Genomic DNA, 22,525 nt, shown 5'->3' on the forward strand with positions numbered 1-22,525 from the left:
CCCCCCCCCCCCCCCCCCGCAAGTGCACGAATTTTCGTGCACCAGGCCTCTAGTTTCATCTATATTAGAGGGTTGGTAAATTTTTTTTGTAAAGGGTTAGATGGTAAGTATTTTAGGCTTTGTGGGCTCTGTTGCAACAACTTAACTCTGCCTTAGCATCATGAAAGCAGCCAGACAATTAGTACTGAAATGGACATGGACATGTTCAAGTCAAACATCATTTATAAAAACAATTGAGAAAAAAAATGAAAGAAACAACAACAAAAAAATACACAAGTGAGGACCAGATTTGGCCTGTGAGCCAAAGTTTGCCAACCTCTGAGCTACGTAATGCCACATATTTTTTAAAAATTGTAATAAAACATAAATGAAAGAATTCCCTAACTTGATAAAGCAGATTAATCTCAGTTCAAAAGTAAATATTATGTCACCCCAATCAACTTAAATTTTTTTTAAAAAAGTAAATATTATGCCTAGTGTGGAAAGGGTAGCTACTAACTCCACTATTATTAGTATATTATTTTTAATTTTTATTGAATGTATTGGGGTAATATATATATATATATATATATGCATGCCTAAGCGACCGACCGACTGGCCGACCAGCCGGTAGCTATGACACACAATGACCACCAGGGGGCAGATGCTCAATGCAGGAGCTGCCAAGCGACAGCAACTTTGCAGAGTGCCCTCTTGCACTCCAGGACCCCTGGGGGGATGTTGGACTGCCGTTTTTGGTCCTATCCCTGCAGGCCAGGCCGAGGGACCCCACTGGTACATGAATCTGTGCACCAGTCCTCTAGTTGGTTAATAAAATTATATAGGTTTCAAGTGTACAATTCCATAATGCATTTTCATATTTAAAACTGTATCCAAATGGAAAAATACTGGAGTTTGTTATCCCTTAACAGGTAACCCAAAGAATTGTTTGAAAATTTTCTTCCACTAGATGTTTTGATGGCTTATAAAAAAACGTATTAATGTGGCCCTATTTTCTTCTCATTTATAGGTGATCTTTCAAATTAAGAACAAGACTAACAATCCATCATATCGAAGAAGTACATTTCCCTTCCCCAAGGAAAACATGATTCTTTGGCATTTGGTTAACTTTATCACTGGAGAAGGCTGCTGTTTTATGTCTTAAACACATTCTGCAGCAGAGAAGTCTAAATCCTACCAAAATAATGATTTTAAGTTGACTTCTACTGGATGGATTTCAGTAACTGGTTTTATGAGAAGAGTTTGTGAGCAAAAACTAGAAAGAGACTAGGCAGTGAGTGCTTTGCATGGGCAATAATATTTGACATCAGGGGTTGGCAAATGATGGCTTTGGGCCAAATCTGGCCCACTGCCTGTTTCGTAAATAAAGTTTCATTGGAACATAGCCAGGCTCATTAACTTATGTATTGTCTATGGCTGCTTTTGTGCAACAGCAAGGTTGAGTAGTTGTAACCATATGTCCTGTATAGCCTGAAATATTTAGGTGAAGAGATTTAAAAAAATATATCTGACACATAGACATGGACAACAGGGTAGTGACTGCCAGAGAGAAAGGGGGTAGGGACAGGTGGAAGTGGGCAAAAAGGGGATAGAGATGTGAAAAGACTTGGCTTTGGGTAGTGAGCACACAATCCGGGACCGCTGGCTCCTAACCACTCGCCTGCCTGCCTGCCTGCCTGGCCTGCCTGATCACCCATAACCACCTCTGCCTGCTGGCCTGATGCCCCTAACTGCTCCCCTACAGGCCTGATCGCCCCTAATTGCCTCTGCCTCAGCCCCAGCCACCGTGGCTTTGTCTGGAAGGACGTCCAGAAGATGTCTGGTCTAATTAGCATATTACTCTTTTATTAGTATAGATGTGGTCCCTGTTACTGTGGGGTCATCCTGCGTGAATCAGTGGAAAAATACTTATTTTCCCACAATCTAAATAGTTCATCAAATTATTTCTCCATCAACCACTGTGGAAAGAATTTGTTCCTTCTGCATTGCAATATATGATTAAATGTAAAGAAAACTTATGTCCAAAATGGGCAAGTAGCTGTGAGACACATGGTAGTAGCGGCCGTCGGGGAGGAAATGTCCCCTCTCTGGGTTATTAACTTGACATAACACTTAGAGGCATGTCTAGGGGAAAAAATCTTGTTTTTACAGTCAGGCAGGCTAACCCTGTTTTGATTAGAAACCCAATGGCTATGTCCTGAGAAGTCAATACCCAATTTACTGTCAATGAGAACAGGAGCATGCTGCCAATTTCAATATTCATGGCATGGGTACCAGAACTGGAATTTTCTTGCCTCTCTCATAAACAGGACACAAGAAATGGCGGGCTAATACTTCACAAACACTTCATTTCCTGCTTACAAATGTCTGATAAACTATTTGGACTTGGCAATATCAACCAAGCATCGCATGTTATGGCCAGAATTGATGTTATGTCTAGAAATGGGCCAAATTTGTATTTGAGGTTGACAGCTACGAAGGCATAATAGCAGGTACCCCATATGGTCTGTAGTTTGGCATAAACAGCCATCGGGATGATATATGATGTGCATGTTACTAGTCAGTGCAAACTACTTTCACCAGTTCCCCTTTAATCAGTACTTTGGCATTCGTAGAGAGATTAGAATGGGCAGACATCACTGAAATACTATTAAACAATTATTGAGAAATGGGGAGGACATACTCTTGTCAACAAAACACTGATTTTGTGCAGAATGGCCATGTGCCCAGCCAGACATTCTTTCAGTCTTTTCTGCCTTTGGACATGACCTTGCAACATGGCTCTGGCCCACAAGACACAAGCTGAAATTTGCTAGATGGGTCTTCTGAGCAAACTTTCTGTTCTCCTGATAAACAAAGACACTCTTGGCTGACGGAAGTTTTTGTCATCATTTCCCCTCTGCCCCTCTCTTTTTGTCTCTAACTTGAGCGTAATACTTGGAGGCGGAGTCCTCCTGTTGCGATCATGGGGCCAAAAGCAACACAATGAAGGTGGCCGAGCAGAAAGAGAGAAAGTGTGGAGTCAGAGGTCATCACTGAACTCTGCCCAGCCTTAGAGCACATGCCTCTGTCCTCCTGCTTCATGATATGAACACTCTTTGATGGCTCTAGTCACCGTTAATTGGATTTCCTGTTGCAACTACACTCATTGCTAAATGATATAAAAACCAAAGGAGAATTTTAACTAGACCTGGGCTGTCTAATACATTAGCCACAAACTACACGTGGCTCTGAAATTTCAATTAAATTTAATAATATTAAATAAAAGTAAAAACTCACTAACCACATTTCAAGTTTTCCACAGCCCCATGTGGCTAGCAGCTACCATATTGGAAAGTACAGATAATGTTTTTATCATCGCATCAAGTGCTAGGACAGTGGTTCTCAACCTTCTGGCCCTTTAAATTCAGTTCCTCATGTTGTGACCCCACCATAAAATTATTTTCGTTGCTACTTCATAACTGTCATGTTGCTACTGTTCTGAATCGTAATGTAAATATCTGATATGCAGGATGGTCTTAGGCGACCCCTGTGAAAGGGTCGTTCGACCGCCAAAGGGGTCACGACCCACAGGTTGAGAACCGCTGTGCCAGGAGCTAGCGTTAGTTTAGATACATCTCAGAGATAAAAGGTTAAAAAAGGACAGCATTACATTCATAAATACTTGAAACCGAGTTTGGTTCTTCCTGGTAAATGCTTTGTGGGTTGATTTCTTTCCTGAATAGGAGCGATATGGTTTGAAAGAAGAATGACATAAGAGACAGTTTGTGGGCTGACTTGTCTCCCTTGTGAATGCAGAAAGCCTAAAAGCAGCGCCTCAGGTCCTTGCAAAGAAAAAACTGATTTTCTGGGTCCAACGCTCCTTGAATACGGAACTCCTTGCTTTCTGTGCAGACTGTAAAAACAACTGCCACACAATGCTTCCTCTCTCCTCCGCCTTCCCGTGAACACGCACACATGGCATTGGAGTGGAGATGCTGCTGCCGCGCCGTTAGGGATGTGGTCCCCAGGGGGCTGCACAGCCTGAGCTCAGTGCACATCTGGCCTCACTAGATCCATGGAGCCTTCCTGCAGCCACAGGCACGGGTGGCTTCCGCTAACACAAACAAGGTCATCTAAACAGTCCACATTCTCCCAGCCAGTGTTCTCAGCTCCCACGTTAGAGGTTAACAGCACAGAAAAAGTTGGAAGCATGGTTAGGAATAGGAGTCGCCTGAGGTTTTCCTTTCTTGTTGTTGCTTTGGGTTTTAAGCTGGACTTCCCAATAGCATGCTTATCAGAAAGCACAGGATTGAAACAAGGCACAAGGAATTCTAACGTAATTTGGGGAACTGTTTGTCACGGTGACCTTGGCCAAGATGAAATGTAGTCTTTTACTAGAAAGAGCAGAGGGCTTGGGAGTCTGAACAGACCCAAGCCAAAACCTGCTTCTGCTATCGCCTAGCTATCTGACCTCCAGCAAGATGGATGAGCTCCACTGTTTGCAAAATGAGGGTTATAATGCCCTACCTCCATTTGACGTTACAAAGATTAGGCAGGGCTGTGAGTATAAAGGGTTGGGGCAGGGTGATGTTAGCTATCAAAGTTAGCTTTCATTTTTTCCTCTGCCAACGGACTGTAAGACAGGTGCCCTGCTGCCAGGAAGTGGAAAATAGCCACGTTTCCCTACGTATCTCTTTGACGAGCAACAAGGCTATTACAGTGGGGCCTTGACTTACGAGTTTAATTCATTCCGTGACGGAGCTCGTCACTCAAATTACTCGTATGTCAAATCAAAAGTGAACGAGTGAGACACGTGATGCTGGGCTGATGTTGTGGCGTTCACTGTGACGTTCGCTGCGCCAACTAGCGGTGGGGTATCTGAAGCTGGCTCGTAACCCGAATTTTAGCTCGCAACTCAAAGCAAAAAATCGGCCGAGAGGCGGCTCGTATCTCGAAAAACTCGTTAGTCGGGACACTCGTAAGTCAAGGCCCCACTGTATTTGCCTTACCAATGCTCTAAGAGTGAAGGGAATGGTGTAAGTATGCTTTTAATGATGGAGATTCTCTTTTTTCCTGTATCCTCAATTAGTCTCCGACTATGTCATTTTCATTGGGAAAAAAAAAAGAGTGCCAGAAATTGTTTCTGGGATTATTAGACTCCATTCCTCAATCAGAAGCCTACATGTATCCCTGGTTTTTAGGGAACTGACCTGGTGGCAAAGTGTGGATCATGAATATACACAATATTAAACAACCACCACCACCCACAAACACAGTACCTGTTAGGTAATCCAGACATTCTAGCAATTTCTTCTCTCGGGAAAAATCTAAGGCAAAGGTGTCAAATGTGTCATTGAGGTTGATTTCAGGAATTAGAACCTGGGAAGATGCAGTTGCCATGGAGACTCTGTAATTTAAACAAAACAACTTTTTAGCAATGTTAAGATGGCTTTCGCTATACCTACATAAGATTTTTAAAAATCACAGAAAAGAAATATAATTTAAAAATAGTGCAGTTTTACACCTGAGCCTTAAAAGATTCGTGGAACCAGCATAATACAGAGACACAATACAAATGAACTCGAGCTTAAAGAAAAGGCAGGGGAACCGGAAATGGCTTCCCATTCCTTTTTCCTATTGAGGGGGGGAAATTCCCCATGGAGGAGAAAGAATATTCATATTTCATGTTGCTGTGTATTTAACAGCCTGGCCCCATCACATCTAACCCCAGTGAGAAGCACATAGCTGCAGGCATTTCTTCACACATCTGCCTGGGAAACTGTTTGTTCCTTTCAGACTCGACCCTGCTCCACTTCAAAGAGGAGTCACCAAAATTTCAAACTGCATAAAAGGCCAAGTACAGATGAAAAAAAGAATGTTTCCAGATATTGGATTAGTTTAATCAATAACTAGCCTCTCTCTAAAATAAACATTAAAAAAGGAGTTTTTGTCTGGCTCATTTTCATTCTCCTTGTATTCATTTTCTGGCACCATATTCCCAGCAGATGGCATGGAAAATATTCACGAGCTTTCTCACAGACCCCCTCAATGGACGCACTGTTTCTCCTCTTCACCTAGGGTTGCAGGTTAGACTTCTCATTTATAAACCCTACAGCAGTGGTTCTCAACCTTCCTAATGCCGCGACCCTTTCATACAGTTCCTCATGTTGTGGTGACCCCCAATTCATTGTTACAAATTGAACATAATGAAAGCATGGTGATTCATCACAAAAACATTATGTAATTATATATGTGTTTTCCGATGGTCTTAGGCGACCCCTGTGAAAGGGTCGTTCGACCCCCAAAGGGGTCGCGACCCACAGGTTGAGAACCGCTGCCCTACAGCAAGGTACAGGTAAGTATCAATGTCCACAACTGGCAAACCCAGAGATAAAAAGTAGGCTGGTGGTTGCCGGGGGCCGGGGCAAGGCAGCAATGTAGAGTGACTGCTCATGGGTATGGGGCAGTGGTCGGCAAACTGCGGCTCACGAGCCACATGTGGCTCTTTGGCCCCTTGAGTGTGGCCACGAAGTTTCAATCGCACTGTACGTGCGCGCCCGCACGTGGTATTTTGTGGAAGAGCCACACTCAAGGGGCCGCAGTTTTCTGACCACTGGTATGGGGTGATGAAAATATTTTGGAACTTGATAAGCAGTAGTGATTGTAGAACACTGTGAATGGACTAGATGCCACTGAATCGCGTATGTAAAAATGGCTAATTCTGTTATGTGAATTTCACCTCAATAAAAACAATTTACACCTGTGAAATGCTCAAAACGTGCCGGCGCATTTTCAGTGCTGTAGTGGGAGAGAAGTAGAGGAAAAATCATCAGAATGACATTGGGATCTGAAAGAAGAGCTCTAAGTGCATGAATGAGAGTGAAGAATCTACACTCACCACCTTACCCTTTTGCCAAGAAGCAATGAATAACAGTTGTGATTTTGTTTGCTAAATATTGCACCCAAAGGGAATTGGACTAATTATTGTGACTATTAACTGCTAATGAATAAAGGGATATGGTCATAACTGCTAATTTAAACTAATGAATAAAGGGATATGGTCTAACTGTATTTAAAAAAATGCCTTCCTGCCCTGGCTGTTGTGGCTCGGTTGGTTGGGTGCCGGCCCGTGCACAATAGGGTTGCGGGTTCGATTTCTAGTAGGAGGCAAGCAGGAGGCAGCCAATGTTGTGCTCTCACATAGATGTTTCTCTCTCCCCCTCTCTAAATAAATCAATAAAAATAATTTTAAAAAATGCTTTCCTTATGACCCATAAACACAAAAACTCAAAGAGATCCTAGTGTTGTTCAACAAATACTTACTAAGCCCTTAAAGTATGCCATGTACTGAAGAGCCCAAAGAATTTGCAACAATGCAGAAAAGTAAAAAGAAATGCTCTAGCCCTAACTGGTTTGCTCAGTGGATAGAGTGTCAGCCTGCGGATGAAGGGTCCCGGGTTTGATTCTGGCCAAGGTCACATGCCTGGTTGCAGGCTCAATTCCCAGTGGGGGTGTACAGGAGGCAGATGATCAATGATTCTCTCTCATCATTGATGTTTCTCTCTCTCTCTCTCTCTCTCTCTCTCTGCCTCCCTTCCTCTCTGAAATCAATAAAAGTATTTTTTGGGGAAAAAAGAAATGCTCTACACCCGAAACTAATACAACATAATACTGAATGTAAACTCTAACTGAAAAACAAAATGAAGACAAAGAAATGCTATAGTGCCCACTGAACTCCTCAAATAGAAATTTTAAAGTGAAACCCCAATTGATTCTGTGTCACAATGTCCAGTAGGGAGAATTGCAATGAGTTATTATGAAACAAGTGCCTAATTTTCTATTGCGTTTCCCTGACATACACATGTAACACAGATCTTGTGCTCAACAGGTTAGCAGTGGTTCTCAACCTTCTGGCCCTTTAAATACAGTTCCTCATGTTGTGACCCAACCATATTCGTTGCTACTTCATAACTGTCATGTTGCTACTGTTATGAATCGTCATGGAAATATCTGATATGCAGGATGGTCTTAGGCGACCCCTGTGAAAGGGTCGATCGACTGCCAAAGGGGTCGTGACCCACAGGTTGAGAACCGCTGGGTTAGAGGATCTCAATTGCTCTCAACAGATAATCTTGCTTTGGCACTTTTTCTGTCCAGTGGCAGAAGCCTCTGTTTAGGCTCATCCAAAACAGCTTTCCTTCCTAAGCTCCTGCTGGTTCTATGGGCCACACGCAATGAAATAAAGCCTGCTTTGGTCTAGCGACACTGTTAAAAACGCCTGCCATGTTGATGGTGGGAACTTTGGGGAATGGGAATGGAAAGGCTGAAAGCTCCTAAGCCTGGGAGGCAAAGACTGACAGCAAGGCTCTTTGGAGATTACTGCAGCTTTTAACACCAACACATTTTTTTATGGAAGGCAAGATATTTATCTTTGGCTACAATTTCAAATTCTTAATTGGAGTGACGGCCAAGGGGAGCTCTGCCAATTTCAACATTTTAGGCTGTGTTTTTATTCCCCAAATCCTTGTTGCCCATCTTCTGGCCTTTCAGATAAGTTGCCAAAATCCACCTGGGCCATCAGTGTATGCCACTTTCTCAATTCCTCCCTTTTACACTCATGACTCTGTGTGTGTGTGTGTGTGTGTGTGCATGCACGTACGTGAGTGCACGTGTGTGCATGCTTGTGGGTATGTGCACTAAGCTTTTAACATATCGGGGCAAATGAGGGCATTGTGTCACAGCTTGATGCTTAATGGGGGGGCTGCACATTACTCTGTTTCTGTCTACTCTGATGCCCCTAATCTCCACAACACTCAGTTGCTATCAGCCACATGGGGCTCCTTTTCCAGAAGGTGGATATGTCGAGAGCTACACTGCTCACAGGTTTCGGCCAAACAGCCAGTGCCAGGGGAAGACACTCTACCCTTCCTGCCTAATATCCCCACCTCCGTGCCCAACCCCTGCCAACGGCGCTTAACTGTGCCTCTCTCAGGTGGGCAGTCCACGAGGCACATTACCATGGTAAAACCTGATGAGGTCTCACAGAAACCAAACATGGCCTACTTTGGTCAGCTCAGGATTTCCCAAATGCATTTGGCTCCTCGACCTTGGTGTTTTAATGCCAATTAACACCCTGCAGAACACACTTCAAAAACCATGCATCAGCCCTAGCCGGTTTGGCTCAATGGATAGAGCATCGGCCTGCAGATGCAAGGGGCCCGGTTTCGATTCCGGTCAAGGGCACATACCTCGGCTGCAGGCTCCTCCCTGGCCCGGGCCCTGGTCAGGGAGTGTGCAGGAGGCAACCAATCGATGTGTCTCTCTCACATCGATGTTTTTCTCTGTATTTCCCTCTCTCTTCCACTCTCTCTAAAAATCAATGGAAAAATATCCTCAGATGAGAATTTAAAAAACAAAAACAAAACAAAAAACCATTCATCAGATGTGCTCTGATTCTTATAATCAAGTACATCTTCCTAGAGCTGACAACTGGAGTTCTTGGCTTTGTGTTCTGGGAAAGTCTGATGGATCTTGGAACTGCCTGTGCTGGTGAGGGACAAAGAGGTCACCTTGTGGAGTTGAGCCCCTCCTAAGAACTCTGAAAAAATGGATACTGCTCAGAAGGAACTTTCTTTTTACCATACTCTTCATGCAGATAATTTGCTACTAAGGGTGGCTTTTTATTTTATTTTTTTAATCCTCACCCGAGGACACGCTTAGAGAGGGAGAGAGAGAGCGAGAGAAAGAGAGAGAGGGAGGATTGAACCCGAAACCCAGGTATGTGCCCTGACTGAGAATCGAACCAGCAACCTTTTGGTGCACAGGATGACGCTTCACCAACTGAGCCACTCTGGCCAGATGAAGAGTAGTTTTAATTTTAGATTTCTTATAAGTAGATCAACTTTTCTTTGCTTGGATTTAGTGAAGAGTTTTGCTTATTTAATGTAATTTTATAATGATACATATACCATCACACCGAAGACCTATACATTAGTGTAGCTTGAGAATACGGTATGTGACACCATCCACTGGCATCCACAGGGTGAGGGGGAAGGAAGAGAATGAGCACTGGTTGCATGGACATCTTGTGACAGGAGCTGGGCTACATGATTTCATTGTGTCTCTCCAACAACCATGTTCGGTAGGAGTCATCGGTCCTATTTTAGAGATTTGTTCACTCATTTATTCATTTCAGGCAGTTGGCTATGAGCCGGGGCTACAGTGGTGAAAACAAGATGGCTGCAGGTCCTGCCCACCGGGAACTCAGGAGCAGAAGTGCTCACAAGTGTTAAGGAGCAGCCCAATATTATCCATAAGCTCTACTAAGCCAGTGGTCTGCAAACTGCGGCTCGGCCAACTGCGGCTCGCGAGCCACATGCGGCTCTTTGGCCCCTTGAGTGTGGCTCTTCCTAAGCCTTAGGAGTCTCCTAATTAAGTTAATCACAATGTACCTACCTATACAGTTTAAGTTTAAAAAATTTGGCTCTCAAAAGAAATTTCAATCGTTGTACTGTTGATATTTGGCTCTGTTGACTCATGAGTTTGCCGACCACTGTGCTAGACCAAACTTGTAAAAATACTGTACATTACTCTCATTGAAAGAACGGTGAAAATGAAAATATCCATGCCTACCTTCATGTGATATTTTGAGAATTGGCACATTGTCCAACACAAGCAAGCACTTAATAAATGTTAGTTTTCTTTCTCCTTCCTTGAAGAAATTCAAGTCCTAAGATGGTATTTATTTTTTCCTGGACAAGGGGTTGGCAAAGTACAGCCCGTGGGCCGAATCTAGCCTGTTTTTGTTTTTAATGTTTTATTGATTAAGTTATTAAAGATGTGTCCTTATCCCCACATTACCCCCCAGTACCCCATTTTTTAAATGGTTTACTGGAACACAGCCACGCACGTCCATTCATTTCCATATTATCTATATAGGCTGTTGTAGAGCTACAGCGGCAGAGTTAAGTAGTTGTGACTGAGACCTTATCATCAGCATAGCTGAAAGTATTTACTCTCTGGTCCTTTACAGAAAAAGTTTGCAGACTCCTGCTCAGGGAGAAAGACCAGCATGAAGGAGCTGTCTGGCGTCTTCTAGCAATAGGATTCGATTGTTTGGTCTAAGGGGCAGCTGACTATGAAAATTAGAATGAATAAAAGGTCAAGGCCATCTGCACTGATTATGGAGATGTCACTAAGGTGGTGTTAGGTGCTTTGCTTGGGCTCCACTGGGATGGCTACAGGTGTCGGCATCAGTGAAGGTCAGTAATGTTTATGTCGATCAAGTACACGCACTGAAGGAGCACTCACCACGCCAGGTTTACTGCCCAACTAAACAGTCACATGATATCGTTTTTATGTTTTCTATCCTGGAATAAAGTGTATTTTAAAAGTGGAAGGTATTGTCAAGGGCGGGGGAAAAAAAGGACACATATGTAATACCCTTTGTAATGCTTTAAGCAATTAAAAAAATAAAATAAAAGTGGAAGGTATGAGGTGGACAGTTTGGTCCTTTCTCTCCCATGTGAGTTGGCCTTGACCTTTTCAGGAGGCGAAACTTCTCAACCAAATAGAACAGGCCTAACAGAGAACACCTGGCCCATTTTTTCTTCAGTAGATGAGCCTTGAAATGGAAGAAAAGATTCCCTTTTATGTTTCTGCCTTCTTCCTGATTCTTTACTATCAAGAGTATGATAAGATCAGGTCTGAGAGTCACAATGCGTGCTGCTTTTGTGCCCTCATAAGTTCTTCCCCCCCTCCTTCAAAAGCAGGCCGATTTTATTCTTTCCAACTGGTGGCCTCTTATTTCAAAGGCCCTGAACTCCAGGCTGCTACTGAAAAGTCCCTGACATGTCAAAGGGAAGCATCTTCAGTGGGGACAAAGCAACTCAAAGCGTCTATTCTGTCCCTACTCAGCCTTGAAAATGAAAACAAAAGCAAGGCGAGGGCAAGGCCAACCAATCACACCCGAGACAGCAGCTCCGCAGCGAACTTCCCAGCGGCCCCCGCACTCACCTCTCAGTGATATTCTTCGCCGTCTGCAGGAACCGCGCGTGGTCATTCTCCTTCAGCGAGTGCTCCGCTTGGGAGATGAGGGAGGCCGAGCGCTCGATGCACTGTTTGCAGTTGGCAATCTGCTGGGCCAGCTTGCGAAGCCTCATCACCTTGGAGAGAAGCATGGAGAGCGTTACACGAGTCTCCTCATGTAGTGACAGTGCATCGGGCTGGAACCTTCTGATGCGCGGATGTTGTTGTATGTAAGCCATCCTTCAATACAAGTTCAAAACGTAGGCTCAGGGAGATAGGGAAATAGAGCGATCTGTTCTGGGACTCTGCTCTTATCAGCGGTTCTCAACCTGTGGGTCGCGACCCCTTTGGCGGTCGAACGACCCTTTCACAGGGGTCGCCTAAGACCATCCTGCATATCAGATATTGACATGATGATTCAGAACAGTAGCAACATGACAGTCATGAAGTAGCAACGAAAATAATTTTATGGTTGGGTCACAACATGAGGAACTGTATTTAAAGGGCCAGAAGGTTGAGAACCACTGTCTTAGATATTCTTTATCTCCCTGGAGAAGTGTTGCTAATTTGTTTTATGAAGAAGCACTGAATTGCGAATTGCTTCCCTTTGATGGGGGGAAGGTGTTGCTCAGTGGTAAGTTACCAAGGGTCACCAGGCCCCTTCCCGTGACTACTACACACCATTACAGTAAGATCGCAGAGCATGCTGGAACTGTGTCTTCGTTTTCAGCTCTGCCATCAAGAAAACATCACATCTCTATGGTACAGTAAAAGCCATTTTGTCAAAAGTTCTTTGCAACCCATGGTATAAAACTGCGATATAAAAACATTAGGTATTACGAGTTCCCCACACTATCTAAAACTCACGCGTTAAATGAACAGAAAGTGAGCATTTTTTCCATTGATTAATATTTTTCCTGTTGAGCAGATGAGAGAAAGCCAAAGAAAGCACAGCTGGGCCATTTCCCCTCCCTGGGAACGTCATTTCCAGGCACTTCGTGCTCACTTGATAACTAAGAACTATTTTGATAAGCATTTCCCAGTCGGGATAAAAACGCACGCTTGCTTCCAGCCTTCATTCCAACCCCCGATTCTGTCTTACTTGAAAAGGACCCTCCAACGTAATCGACCATCACCTCTGGGGCAGGCCAAGATAAGCCCACCGTAACCCACTTGACCGCTGGCTCTGGCGTTGGCCATGTGCTGCGAGATGAAGCCCTCTGGCCGGAAGCCAAGATAAAATTAGACCGCTAATTGGAATTGCCGGGTGCCTAGTGCCCCCGTCCACACAGCCGGGGCCAGGTCTTGGCTGGCTTTCCGATCATTCCGGAATGGAAAACAGCCCCGGGTGAAAGGCTAGGGAGGAGGCCGGGTCATCTGTCTTGCAGACAAGGCTGGCTCAGGCTCCCTCCAGAATTCCTGCTCACTCCAAGAAATTCCTGCTTTCTCCAAGTCACCGTTATCATCCCCAGGCAAGTCTAATCGAAGGAAAGGAAGGAAGGGGATGTCAGAGCTGGGGGCCTCCGAGGAACGTCCGATTCCAGCTCTGTCGCACTACGGAAAACAGAGGAAATGAATGCTGAATGGAGAGGCAGCGGCCACAAGATTTCAGGCCAGAGTGAGAGAAGTTCTTGAAAGTAAAGATTTAAGGAAAGAAGTGTCCAAACTTTGGGGCAACCAAGATGTGATCTCAAGCCTGGTAGAAGACTTCCCTCATTATGATTATAGTGACCACCTGCAGTAGAGGAACTGTGTTCATTAGTTGAATGCAAGAACACTTCTTTTACACCAAGGAGAACTGAGCTTCTAACATCATTATATCCAGAGGTAAAGCTAAGAAAGGCAGAGTCTAATTCCAGATATGAGAACATGTCCATGAGAAAATGTCAGAGGAAGGAAAAATGACTTCAAGTCCCTAGACCAGTGATGGCAAACCTTTTGAGCTCGGCGTGTCAGCATTTTGAAAAACCCTAACTAAACTCTGGTGCCGTGTCACATATAGAAATTTTTTGGTATTTGCAACCATAGTAAAACAAAGACATACTTTTGATATTTATTTTATATATTTAAATGCCATTTAACAAAGAAAAATCAACCAAAAAATGAGTTCGCGTGTCACCTCTGACACGCGTGTCACAGGTTCGCCATCACTGCCCTAGAATAAAGCAAGTACATGGAATATTTAATTATACAACATAAAGAATGCTTTCAATTATATGGTAGAATTGAAGATGTTTAATATAATTCTAACAAAAGAAAAAGAAAGTCAAAATATTCCCTTAGAATAACTTCATGTCAATCCTTATCCTTTTGGCATGCCTATTAGTGACCACACAGTTCACACATGTAACAATGCTTGAACTCCATTTTCTTCTTTCTTTTCTTCAGTCATGATACTGGAAATGAAAAGTGACATAAGTGGAAAAGAAAAGAAGCCTTAAATCATGCATAAGTTGAAGCAAGCCAAAATAAGAGCCTCCTTTGAAAATATGGGAATGTTTTACAGAAAACAATTGTTGGCATAATTTTAATTTTAGTTCAGTGTACAATTCCATCCAATAGACCAGACTGGAACTTTTCAAGCCCAGTGTGCACAAGAATCAGCTGGGGATTTTTTAAAGGAAAAATGAGTTGTTTGCAGTCCCTCTCCCATGTCCTAGGTAAGGAGCTGTCATTGGCAGAGCAGCAGGAATCAGCATTTTAACAAGCAATGAAAGCTTTTTGAACTGTAGGTGATGAATCATTAGTATGCTCAGGGCTAGCATTAAAAAAAAAACTAAATAGAAGAGGAGAGGGGAGGAGAAAAAAAAGTAGCAGAGTGCATTTCTGGTAGAAAGGGCAAGTTATGTTTTAGAAAACCTTTTTTTGCTATTGCGTGTCTATGCTGAATTTGATGTCACATGTATTTCTTACTATAGGTTTCATTTAAAAAAAGAAAAGAGAAAACCATTGTTCTAAGTTGGGTGTTCCCAAACTATGGTCTGTGGGCCATATCCAGCACGAACCCTATTTGTATAAATAAACTTTTATTGGCACACTGCCACATTCATTCATTTTTGAATCTATGGCTGACTTCACACTACAACTTTGGGCAGAGGTGAGCTGTTGCAACAGAGACCATATGGCAAAGCCTAAAATAGTTATAATCTGGCTTGTACCTTTACAAAAAAAGTTTGCCGACTTAAATGATTCTGATCAGATGGCACTGATTTGCACCACACTCGGTGAAACACTGTCCTACATGGTACAGCACTTCAGAATCAGACACTGAGCATTTAGCAAAATACTAATTTCTTCATTATAAACCACTTTTTAATGTATTATTTAAAAAATCTGACAAAATGAAATATGACTTTGTAAAAAAAAGATTTCTATTGACTTTTAAAGAGAGTGGAAGGGAGAGGGAGAGAGAGAGATATTAATGTGAGAAAGAAATATTGGTCAGTTGCCTCCTGCATTCCCTCTACTGGGGATTGAATCTGCAACCCAGGCATGTGCTCTGACTGGGAATTGAACTGGCAACCTTTTGGTGCATGGGACGATGCCCAACCGAGCCACCCTGGCCAGGGTGAAATTTTTTAAAAGAAATAACTAGATACTAATACATAAGATTCTCTGTATGTATGTATGACGGCTGCAGGGGAAACTTTTCTGAGTTGGCACTGGTGGGGCAGCGTGATCGCCACAGTGAATTTTTGGAATTCATTCCATACTCATCATGGAAATATTCTCTGTTGGAATGTCCTTTTAGTGGGGACATAGACCTATTTATGTCATTTTATTGGTTGTTTATTATTACCTTAAATATGCTTTTAAAAGTAGTCCTTGATTTTTCTTTAAATGTATTTTAAATGCTTATATATGTGTGTAGGATTCCTATCCCAATGTTGCTATGGCCAAATAATTGATCCTCGATTGACACAAGTATTTGAGCCGACAATGAAGTCCATACTCAGCATTTCTGTAAGGCTTCAGAAAAGCCTGAACATTTAGTCCAAGTTAATCATCTTAAATTTTGGGGAGTTAGCGTACATAAAAGCAGTGAAGAGAAGGACCCATTTTCTCTTTAGCTGCGACCTTCTATCTTAGATCTGTGAACATAAAATGCATATTTTGCTTAATCTGGAATTTTCCATCAGCTTTTCATGTGTTGATATGAAATGTATCCCCTACTACTGAAGAAATAAGACAATTCTTTTCCAGGGTGTCTCATGGCTCGAGACTCTCATGCAGTTCATCTAAGTATAAAGGCTGTCGAGCTATTTATTTCAAAGAATGCACAATGTTCTGAGAGCAGGAATGACCAGTATGTACTAATGTGCAACAACGTCGCCAGCTTGGCAACCTCCCCAGTGCGAGGATTTGTGGTGAGCTCATTCCCACCAGGCCTAATGGCTTTGTGATTGGCACCAGAGATGATGGAGGCATCCACGAAGTAGGTGAAATTCACCTTTGTGGTCTCCGCGATTCCGCCAGTTCTATCTCCAGCTACCCAAGTGCTGGTCAGAGGGCCCCACTGTCCCCTCTCTAGATTCAGTGTCCTCAGCCTGTCCAGCCACCACCCTGGGCATCCTCACAGGCCACCAAATCCATACTCACCCTCTCTGCCCAGCTCTTCTTTTCTTCAAACATAACTGATACCACATGCCCTGGCCAGGGACTCAGTCACTGTGAATTCTGGGCTTTGGGATCAACTAGTCCTTGGTCACGTGCCAAGTAACTCAAGAGAAAGCTCAACCAGGCACTGATCTTTTCCAGGTAACATTTGCTTTCTAATATTTCCTTCTGAGATAATGTCCATGAGCAAATATGCACTTTTTAATAAGTGATACATTTCAGACAGTTTAAAAAGGAATATGATTAACTTTCCTGTACACAGTACCAGCTTTACCAAATCTCAATATTCTGATCATATTAGTGGATTATCTGGGTGATTCTAATGGAATTATAAGGGTCCTTATAAAACAGCGGTTCTCAACCTGTGGGTCGCGACCCCTTTGGCAGTCGAACGACCCTTTCACAGGGGTCACCTAAGACCATCCTGCATATCAGATACTTACGTTACGATTCATAACAGTAGCAACATTACAGTTATGAAGTAGCAAGGAAAATCATTTTATGGTTGGGTCACAACATGAGGAACTGTATTTAAAGGGCCAGAAGGGTGAGAACCACTGTTCTAAAAGAACCAGGAGAGTCAGGGTCAGAGAAAGAGATTTGAGGATGGAAGCAAAGGTCAGAATGATATGATGAAGAAGCCACGAGCCAAGGAATATGCGTGGCCTCTAAAAGCAGGAAAAGCAAGGAGTGGATTCTGCCCCAGAACCTACAGAAAGAAACAGCACTGCCAAAATCTTGACTTTAGCCCAATGAGACTGATTTTGAACTTCTGATCTCTAGAAGAACAGATAATAAATCTGTGCTGTTTCAAGCCATCAAGCTTATGGTAATCTGTTATAGCAGCAATAAGAAACGAATATGAGCATTGAGAGCTGGTCCCTGCACACGACCAGGTAAAGGCAACAAATTACCTCCCATATGCAGATGAATAATTAATTACAGCTGCATTTCAGGAGTCACGTGTCTGAGAACCTGGAAGACGTCAGGTATTAAGAGACACAGACATGTAGTGCATGATGATGGAAGAGGAAATGTATCCTGTAAGGGTTCTGGCCTGACACTCAGGTGCTCTTCTAAGTTGTACAATTTATATGTGGGGAAAAGTAGCTTCTCAACACATCTGACTCAGTCTTTGGCCGGAGAACAATTACATATTAATTTGTTAATTCACTGGAACAGCTTCAGATTTGACTTCAACTTTTCTGATCACCATCACAATGTATATGTATAAGTATTTTTCAATCTATATAGGAAAAGTAATCTAAACGTAATCTAAACATTATGTAATATTAAAAGTACCTTTAAAATTCTGTAGAAAACAGAACACAACATTGGCTATTGTAATCTCAAGTACTACTCAACACTTGCTAATTTGATTTAATTATACACATTTTATATGAGCAATAATAAAAGAAATTCATGAATTTGTTGAAATGTTTCTATCTTAAATATTTACAATATTGTCTTTTGAGGGTGGCAGAGAAATGGGTAAAATAAAATGGATCATAAGTATTTCAATATAAATATAAGTAATTTTAAAAGAAAGTGATGATTTTAAAGTTACCAATGGTTTCTGAATTAATTTTGAATAAATAAGAAAAGCATCGAACAGACTGTCAAACTACAGCGGGAAGGCTGGGGGGAGGTAAGGGATCAACCAAAGGACTTGGATGCACGCACATAAGCATAACCAATGGACGTAAGACACTGGGGGGGGGGGGAGGGAAGAGGGGCATGTGCCGGGGGTAGGGAAGGCCAGGGGAAGGTCAATGGGGAAAAAGGAGACATATGTACTACTTTTGGTAATACTTTAAACAATAAAATAAAAAAAGTAAAGAAAGTGGTCATAAAGAATATAATATAAATGTGTAAAATGCTTTTTGAATATAGGTTACTGTAAAACCATAGGAAATTTAAATATGCAAACAATAAAGATTTAAAAAACACACAAAAAACTAAATATCAAACATTAGAAAGAAATACTATTAACATATCCACAAAGGGGTATGTGATATAGTGAAACTATAGGCGTTTTGCCACCATGAAATTATACATACCTAAATTCCCTCGAGGACATGAGCAAGCACTTCTACTTTTTACATATGTATAATGTCTGATTCATTTAAACATTTATTTAATACTGTGTTCATTGCTAGGACCTAGCAATAAATATGAAATGAACTTTTCCTCTATGGAAAGAGATGGGAAACAGTGGCTATAATAGACCAGAGCTTCATCTGCCTCCTAGAGTTGGGTGTGCATAGGAGACCATGATAATACAAAGAAAGGGGTGGAGAAAAAAATGGCCAAATGAGGGGCTTTGACCTAGGTCTTAAAGACTAACAAGGAGATTATAGAAAATATAGAACAAGGAGCTATTCAATATTTCTTAAGCTACTAAAGTGCATGGAACTATGATATTTTCTCCAGCTAGAGAATAAGAAATCTTCTGCCCTAGAAATCATACCTTCCCTTCTTTGATCTTGGTTCCAATAATTTGTCTTCTTTGCTGAATGATCTCAATAAGAAGATCACACTCCTCCATCAATTTGGCTTCTTGACGTGATGCATTGACCTACAGGATAGATAAAATGGTAAGCATTGATTTGGCCTTTGTTTTTAAGCAAATGTTCTTTTTAATGTAGACTAGTATGTTTTGGTAATTGCTGAAAAGATATTTAAATGTTAACACTTCTTCCAATATGCAGGGAAGACAAACATCAGGACTTACATGTTCACTTCCCATCTAGCATTCCTGGAAAAATTATTATCCAATGATAGCAGTCTTTCTCCTAAGCCAGACTCAGCCTCAAAATCTCTTAACACAACATGTACATAACTATTACCAATTAGTTAGAAATTGGCACTTGAAACATATTTGCAATGCCTGCTTTTATATTTTGAATGAAAGTATAATTTTAGCCTGTCAACCAAAAGTACGTTTTAAAAATGAATATTAGTCATTTATGGAGGACAGATTACTATCAGTATCTTTTGGACAAATTTTCCAAAAGCAAGGTAGCAAGATTAAATACATTCATTTAACTTTTCCCTTAAGCACAGATATCAACTTTGTATTTAATCACTATACTTTTTTTTTGTACAATTGTTTATACAAATTCAACAAAGGTAAAACCGAGTCGGGAAGGTCTAGGAAAACACCGCCAAACAACTATGGCACTTATGAATGCATATCTTTACAACTGGAAATAGCCATGTTATAAACCGGAAAAGAGAACTCTGCTCACACTTCAAAGGACAGAGAAAAGGAAAAGAAAGGCCACGTTGGGTTATTGATTCTACTTCTTGACTCACCGTATAAATTAGATCGATGTAGAGTCCAAGAGCTCATGAGTGCAAAGGTTGAGTTCCATTTTAAAATTTTTGAGAAAAGAGTGAATTCTATACAGGGGCACCTTGGCAACGTGTCTTATTTCCACTACACTTTACATATATGCACAACATGCTTATGTAATTTCTTAACGTCCAAAGCAGGCTCTCCGCCTCCAGGTAAACATGCTTTAACCGGAAGGTCTCGGCCTGCTCTTCCAGGTCTGGGCACATGTCTAGATGGAGTATTTGTGTTGATGAAGTCCAGGGCAAGTTCCCTCCTACCTTAAGGAAACCAGGAAAGTTGGCAATCACAAAACAATAAAAACAATGGTATGCATTCACACCTTGCATAAATAACTTTGAAACAATTTGTATAAAAATGATTCCTCATATTGTAAGATGTAACAAAACCAAGCAAAATATGTCAAGACGGCAGATGTGTTGTCCACTTCATGTTGACACCAAAACCCTGGTGTTGCAAGGAATGAGGTGTCCAGAACAAAACACCACCACAAAAAACAAAAACAAACCCCACACACAAAAACAGATAAACTCCTAAGTTCATGCTTCAGTAAACTCCTAAGTTCTTTCAGTAAAAGAATTTCTCCAAAGTTCCTCCTCCTCTCCAACAGGAATATCTTCTTGGTAAAGGCCGCCTTAGAAATGGTCCAGGAAGCAGCGCACTTACTATTCATAATAACCCAAATGTCCGGCTCACTCATCCCCAGACGGGTGGTGGAACGGCATTGCCTTGGCAAGACTTGCCAAATGGGATCATCCGTGGTCTGTTGTTCCAAGTTTCAAATTGAAAAGAAAAGCCCTCGTTTCTGGAAAGTCTTTTTCCCTCCCCCCACCCACCCCGTATTTACACACTAGTCCTTGGACTAACTCAGTTTTTGCAGGAGTTTTTCTTCCAGTTGCCCGAACCGGACACTCACAGACATTTCCGCGATGAACCGCTCACAGCCTGCCTTGGTGACCTGCTGGCAGTACCTCAGGTCAATATGACAGATGTTTCCACAGCGTTTGAAGAAGGACAGGCATTGGTCAGTGACGTTGCTGCAGTCTGACAAGTGGATTTCTGTTAAGGAGTCCCGGGTGGTGGTGCCCACTGCAGTGAGCAGGTTGATGGACTGGTCAGTCACGTGGTGACAGTAACTCAGGTGGAGCTTGGCGAGCAGGGGCAGCTGGCGGCTGATGAGCCGCAGGGAGGCGTCGGTGATGTCCAGACCCGCAAGACGCAGCTCCACGATGTTACGGAGCTTGCTCCGATGGTCCATCTGACCTGGCCTGTTATCTGTGGGCGGAGACAGGAGATGCCGCATCTGGGCATCCTTCAGCCCTTCTACCCACTGGACATCCAGGGTCCGGAGCAACGGACAATCGGAGGTACAGAGGGCCGAGACCGCGATCCACGAGCAGCCTGCCAGCACCAAGTCTCGGAGCCCTGGCAAACGGCGGATGAGCCAGCTCAGCTGATCTTGGAGATATTGGTCCAGCTGAGGTCCAGGGAGACGGGCTGGCGCCGGACGATGCCGCTCAGCATCTGGGGCGTGATGGGCCTGCAGTGGTTCAGGTCGATGCGGGCCCATAACCGCCTATCACAGCACCAGCGGTTCCAGGTAGTGCAGACCCGCATGCAGACACTCAGGTCCTGGTGGCTGAGGTGGCTGAAGACGGCCAGCCACATGTCCCTGTGCAGGACGTGGGCCGCCCCGTTGTCCAGGGGCAGCGACTCGGGTGGGGGGCGGATGGGCGGCGGCCGGATCACGTATCGCTCCATCTGCAGGCACTTGGGGAGGGGGGGGGGCACGGAAGGAGGGGGCCGGGAGATGAGCGGGGTGGGCTGCGCAGGCTGGGCCCCGGCTGGTGTCACAGTTGGAGGGTAGAGGGATGAGGGGGAAGGGGGTACCGTTGAGCCCTTCGCTTAAGCGATCGGGGCGCTCGCAGAGGCCCACGGCCGCTTGGGCTCCTTGTTCTCACTCTCGGGCTCCGACTTGATGGGCTGGTGTTGACCAGGCTGCTCTCCGTCTCCTGACCTCCTTGCTCAGCTCCTTCTCGGGGCGCCGCCGGTTCCGTTTCCGGCGCGTTTTCACCTTGTGACCTTCTGCTCTCGGGGCTGGGCCCGGCGGTGGGGGAGCTGGAGCGGAAATGGTCGCTCCCCCTGGTCTTTGGGGGGGGGGGCGGTGCGGGCGCCTGAGGCAAGTCATCCGGTTCCTGCTTGAAGCGCGGGAGGGGCTTGTTGCCTAGAGCAGTGGTTCTCAGCCTCGGCTGCACATTAGAATCACCTGGGGATCTCTTTAAAATCCTGATTTCTGGGCCTCGTCCTCCAGAAATTCTGTTTCTTTGTTACTCATGTTGTGGCCCCACCCCATCACAAAGAAACAATTTCCGGAGGATGAGGCCCAGAAATCAGGATTTTAAACAGATCCCCAGGTGATTCTCATGCACAGCCAAGGTGGAGAACCACTGGCCTAAGGCATCCGGGGTGGGTGATTTCGTTGCAGGTGGAGCACTCCATGAGCACGAGGTTAAACTCGTCCCCATCCTCTTCCACCGCGTC

At 43.5% G+C, this 22,525-nt stretch overlaps 1 protein-coding gene across 2 annotated transcripts in view; it reads right to left on the reverse strand.

Annotated features, from left to right (window-relative positions):
- The window catches only part of MID1 (midline 1), a 158,948-nt gene that overhangs the window by 20,417 nt on the left and 116,006 nt on the right, over window positions 1–22,525 (reverse strand). For both annotated transcript variants that reach the window (XM_006104183.3, XM_006104181.3), the window contains exons 4-6: window positions 19,097–19,204; window positions 11,998–12,146; window positions 5,262–5,389 (exon numbers count right to left, since the gene is read on the reverse strand). In XM_006104183.3, the coding sequence (XP_006104245.1) occupies window positions 5,262–5,389; window positions 11,998–12,146; window positions 19,097–19,204 (385 nt within the window). The remainder of the gene's footprint in view (window positions 1–5,261; window positions 5,390–11,997; window positions 12,147–19,096; window positions 19,205–22,525) is intronic.

Source organism: Myotis lucifugus, unplaced genomic scaffold, assembly GCF_000147115.1.
Source record: "Myotis lucifugus unplaced genomic scaffold, Myoluc2.0 scaffold_551, whole genome shotgun sequence".
NCBI lineage: Eukaryota > Metazoa > Chordata > Mammalia > Chiroptera > Vespertilionidae > Myotis > Myotis lucifugus.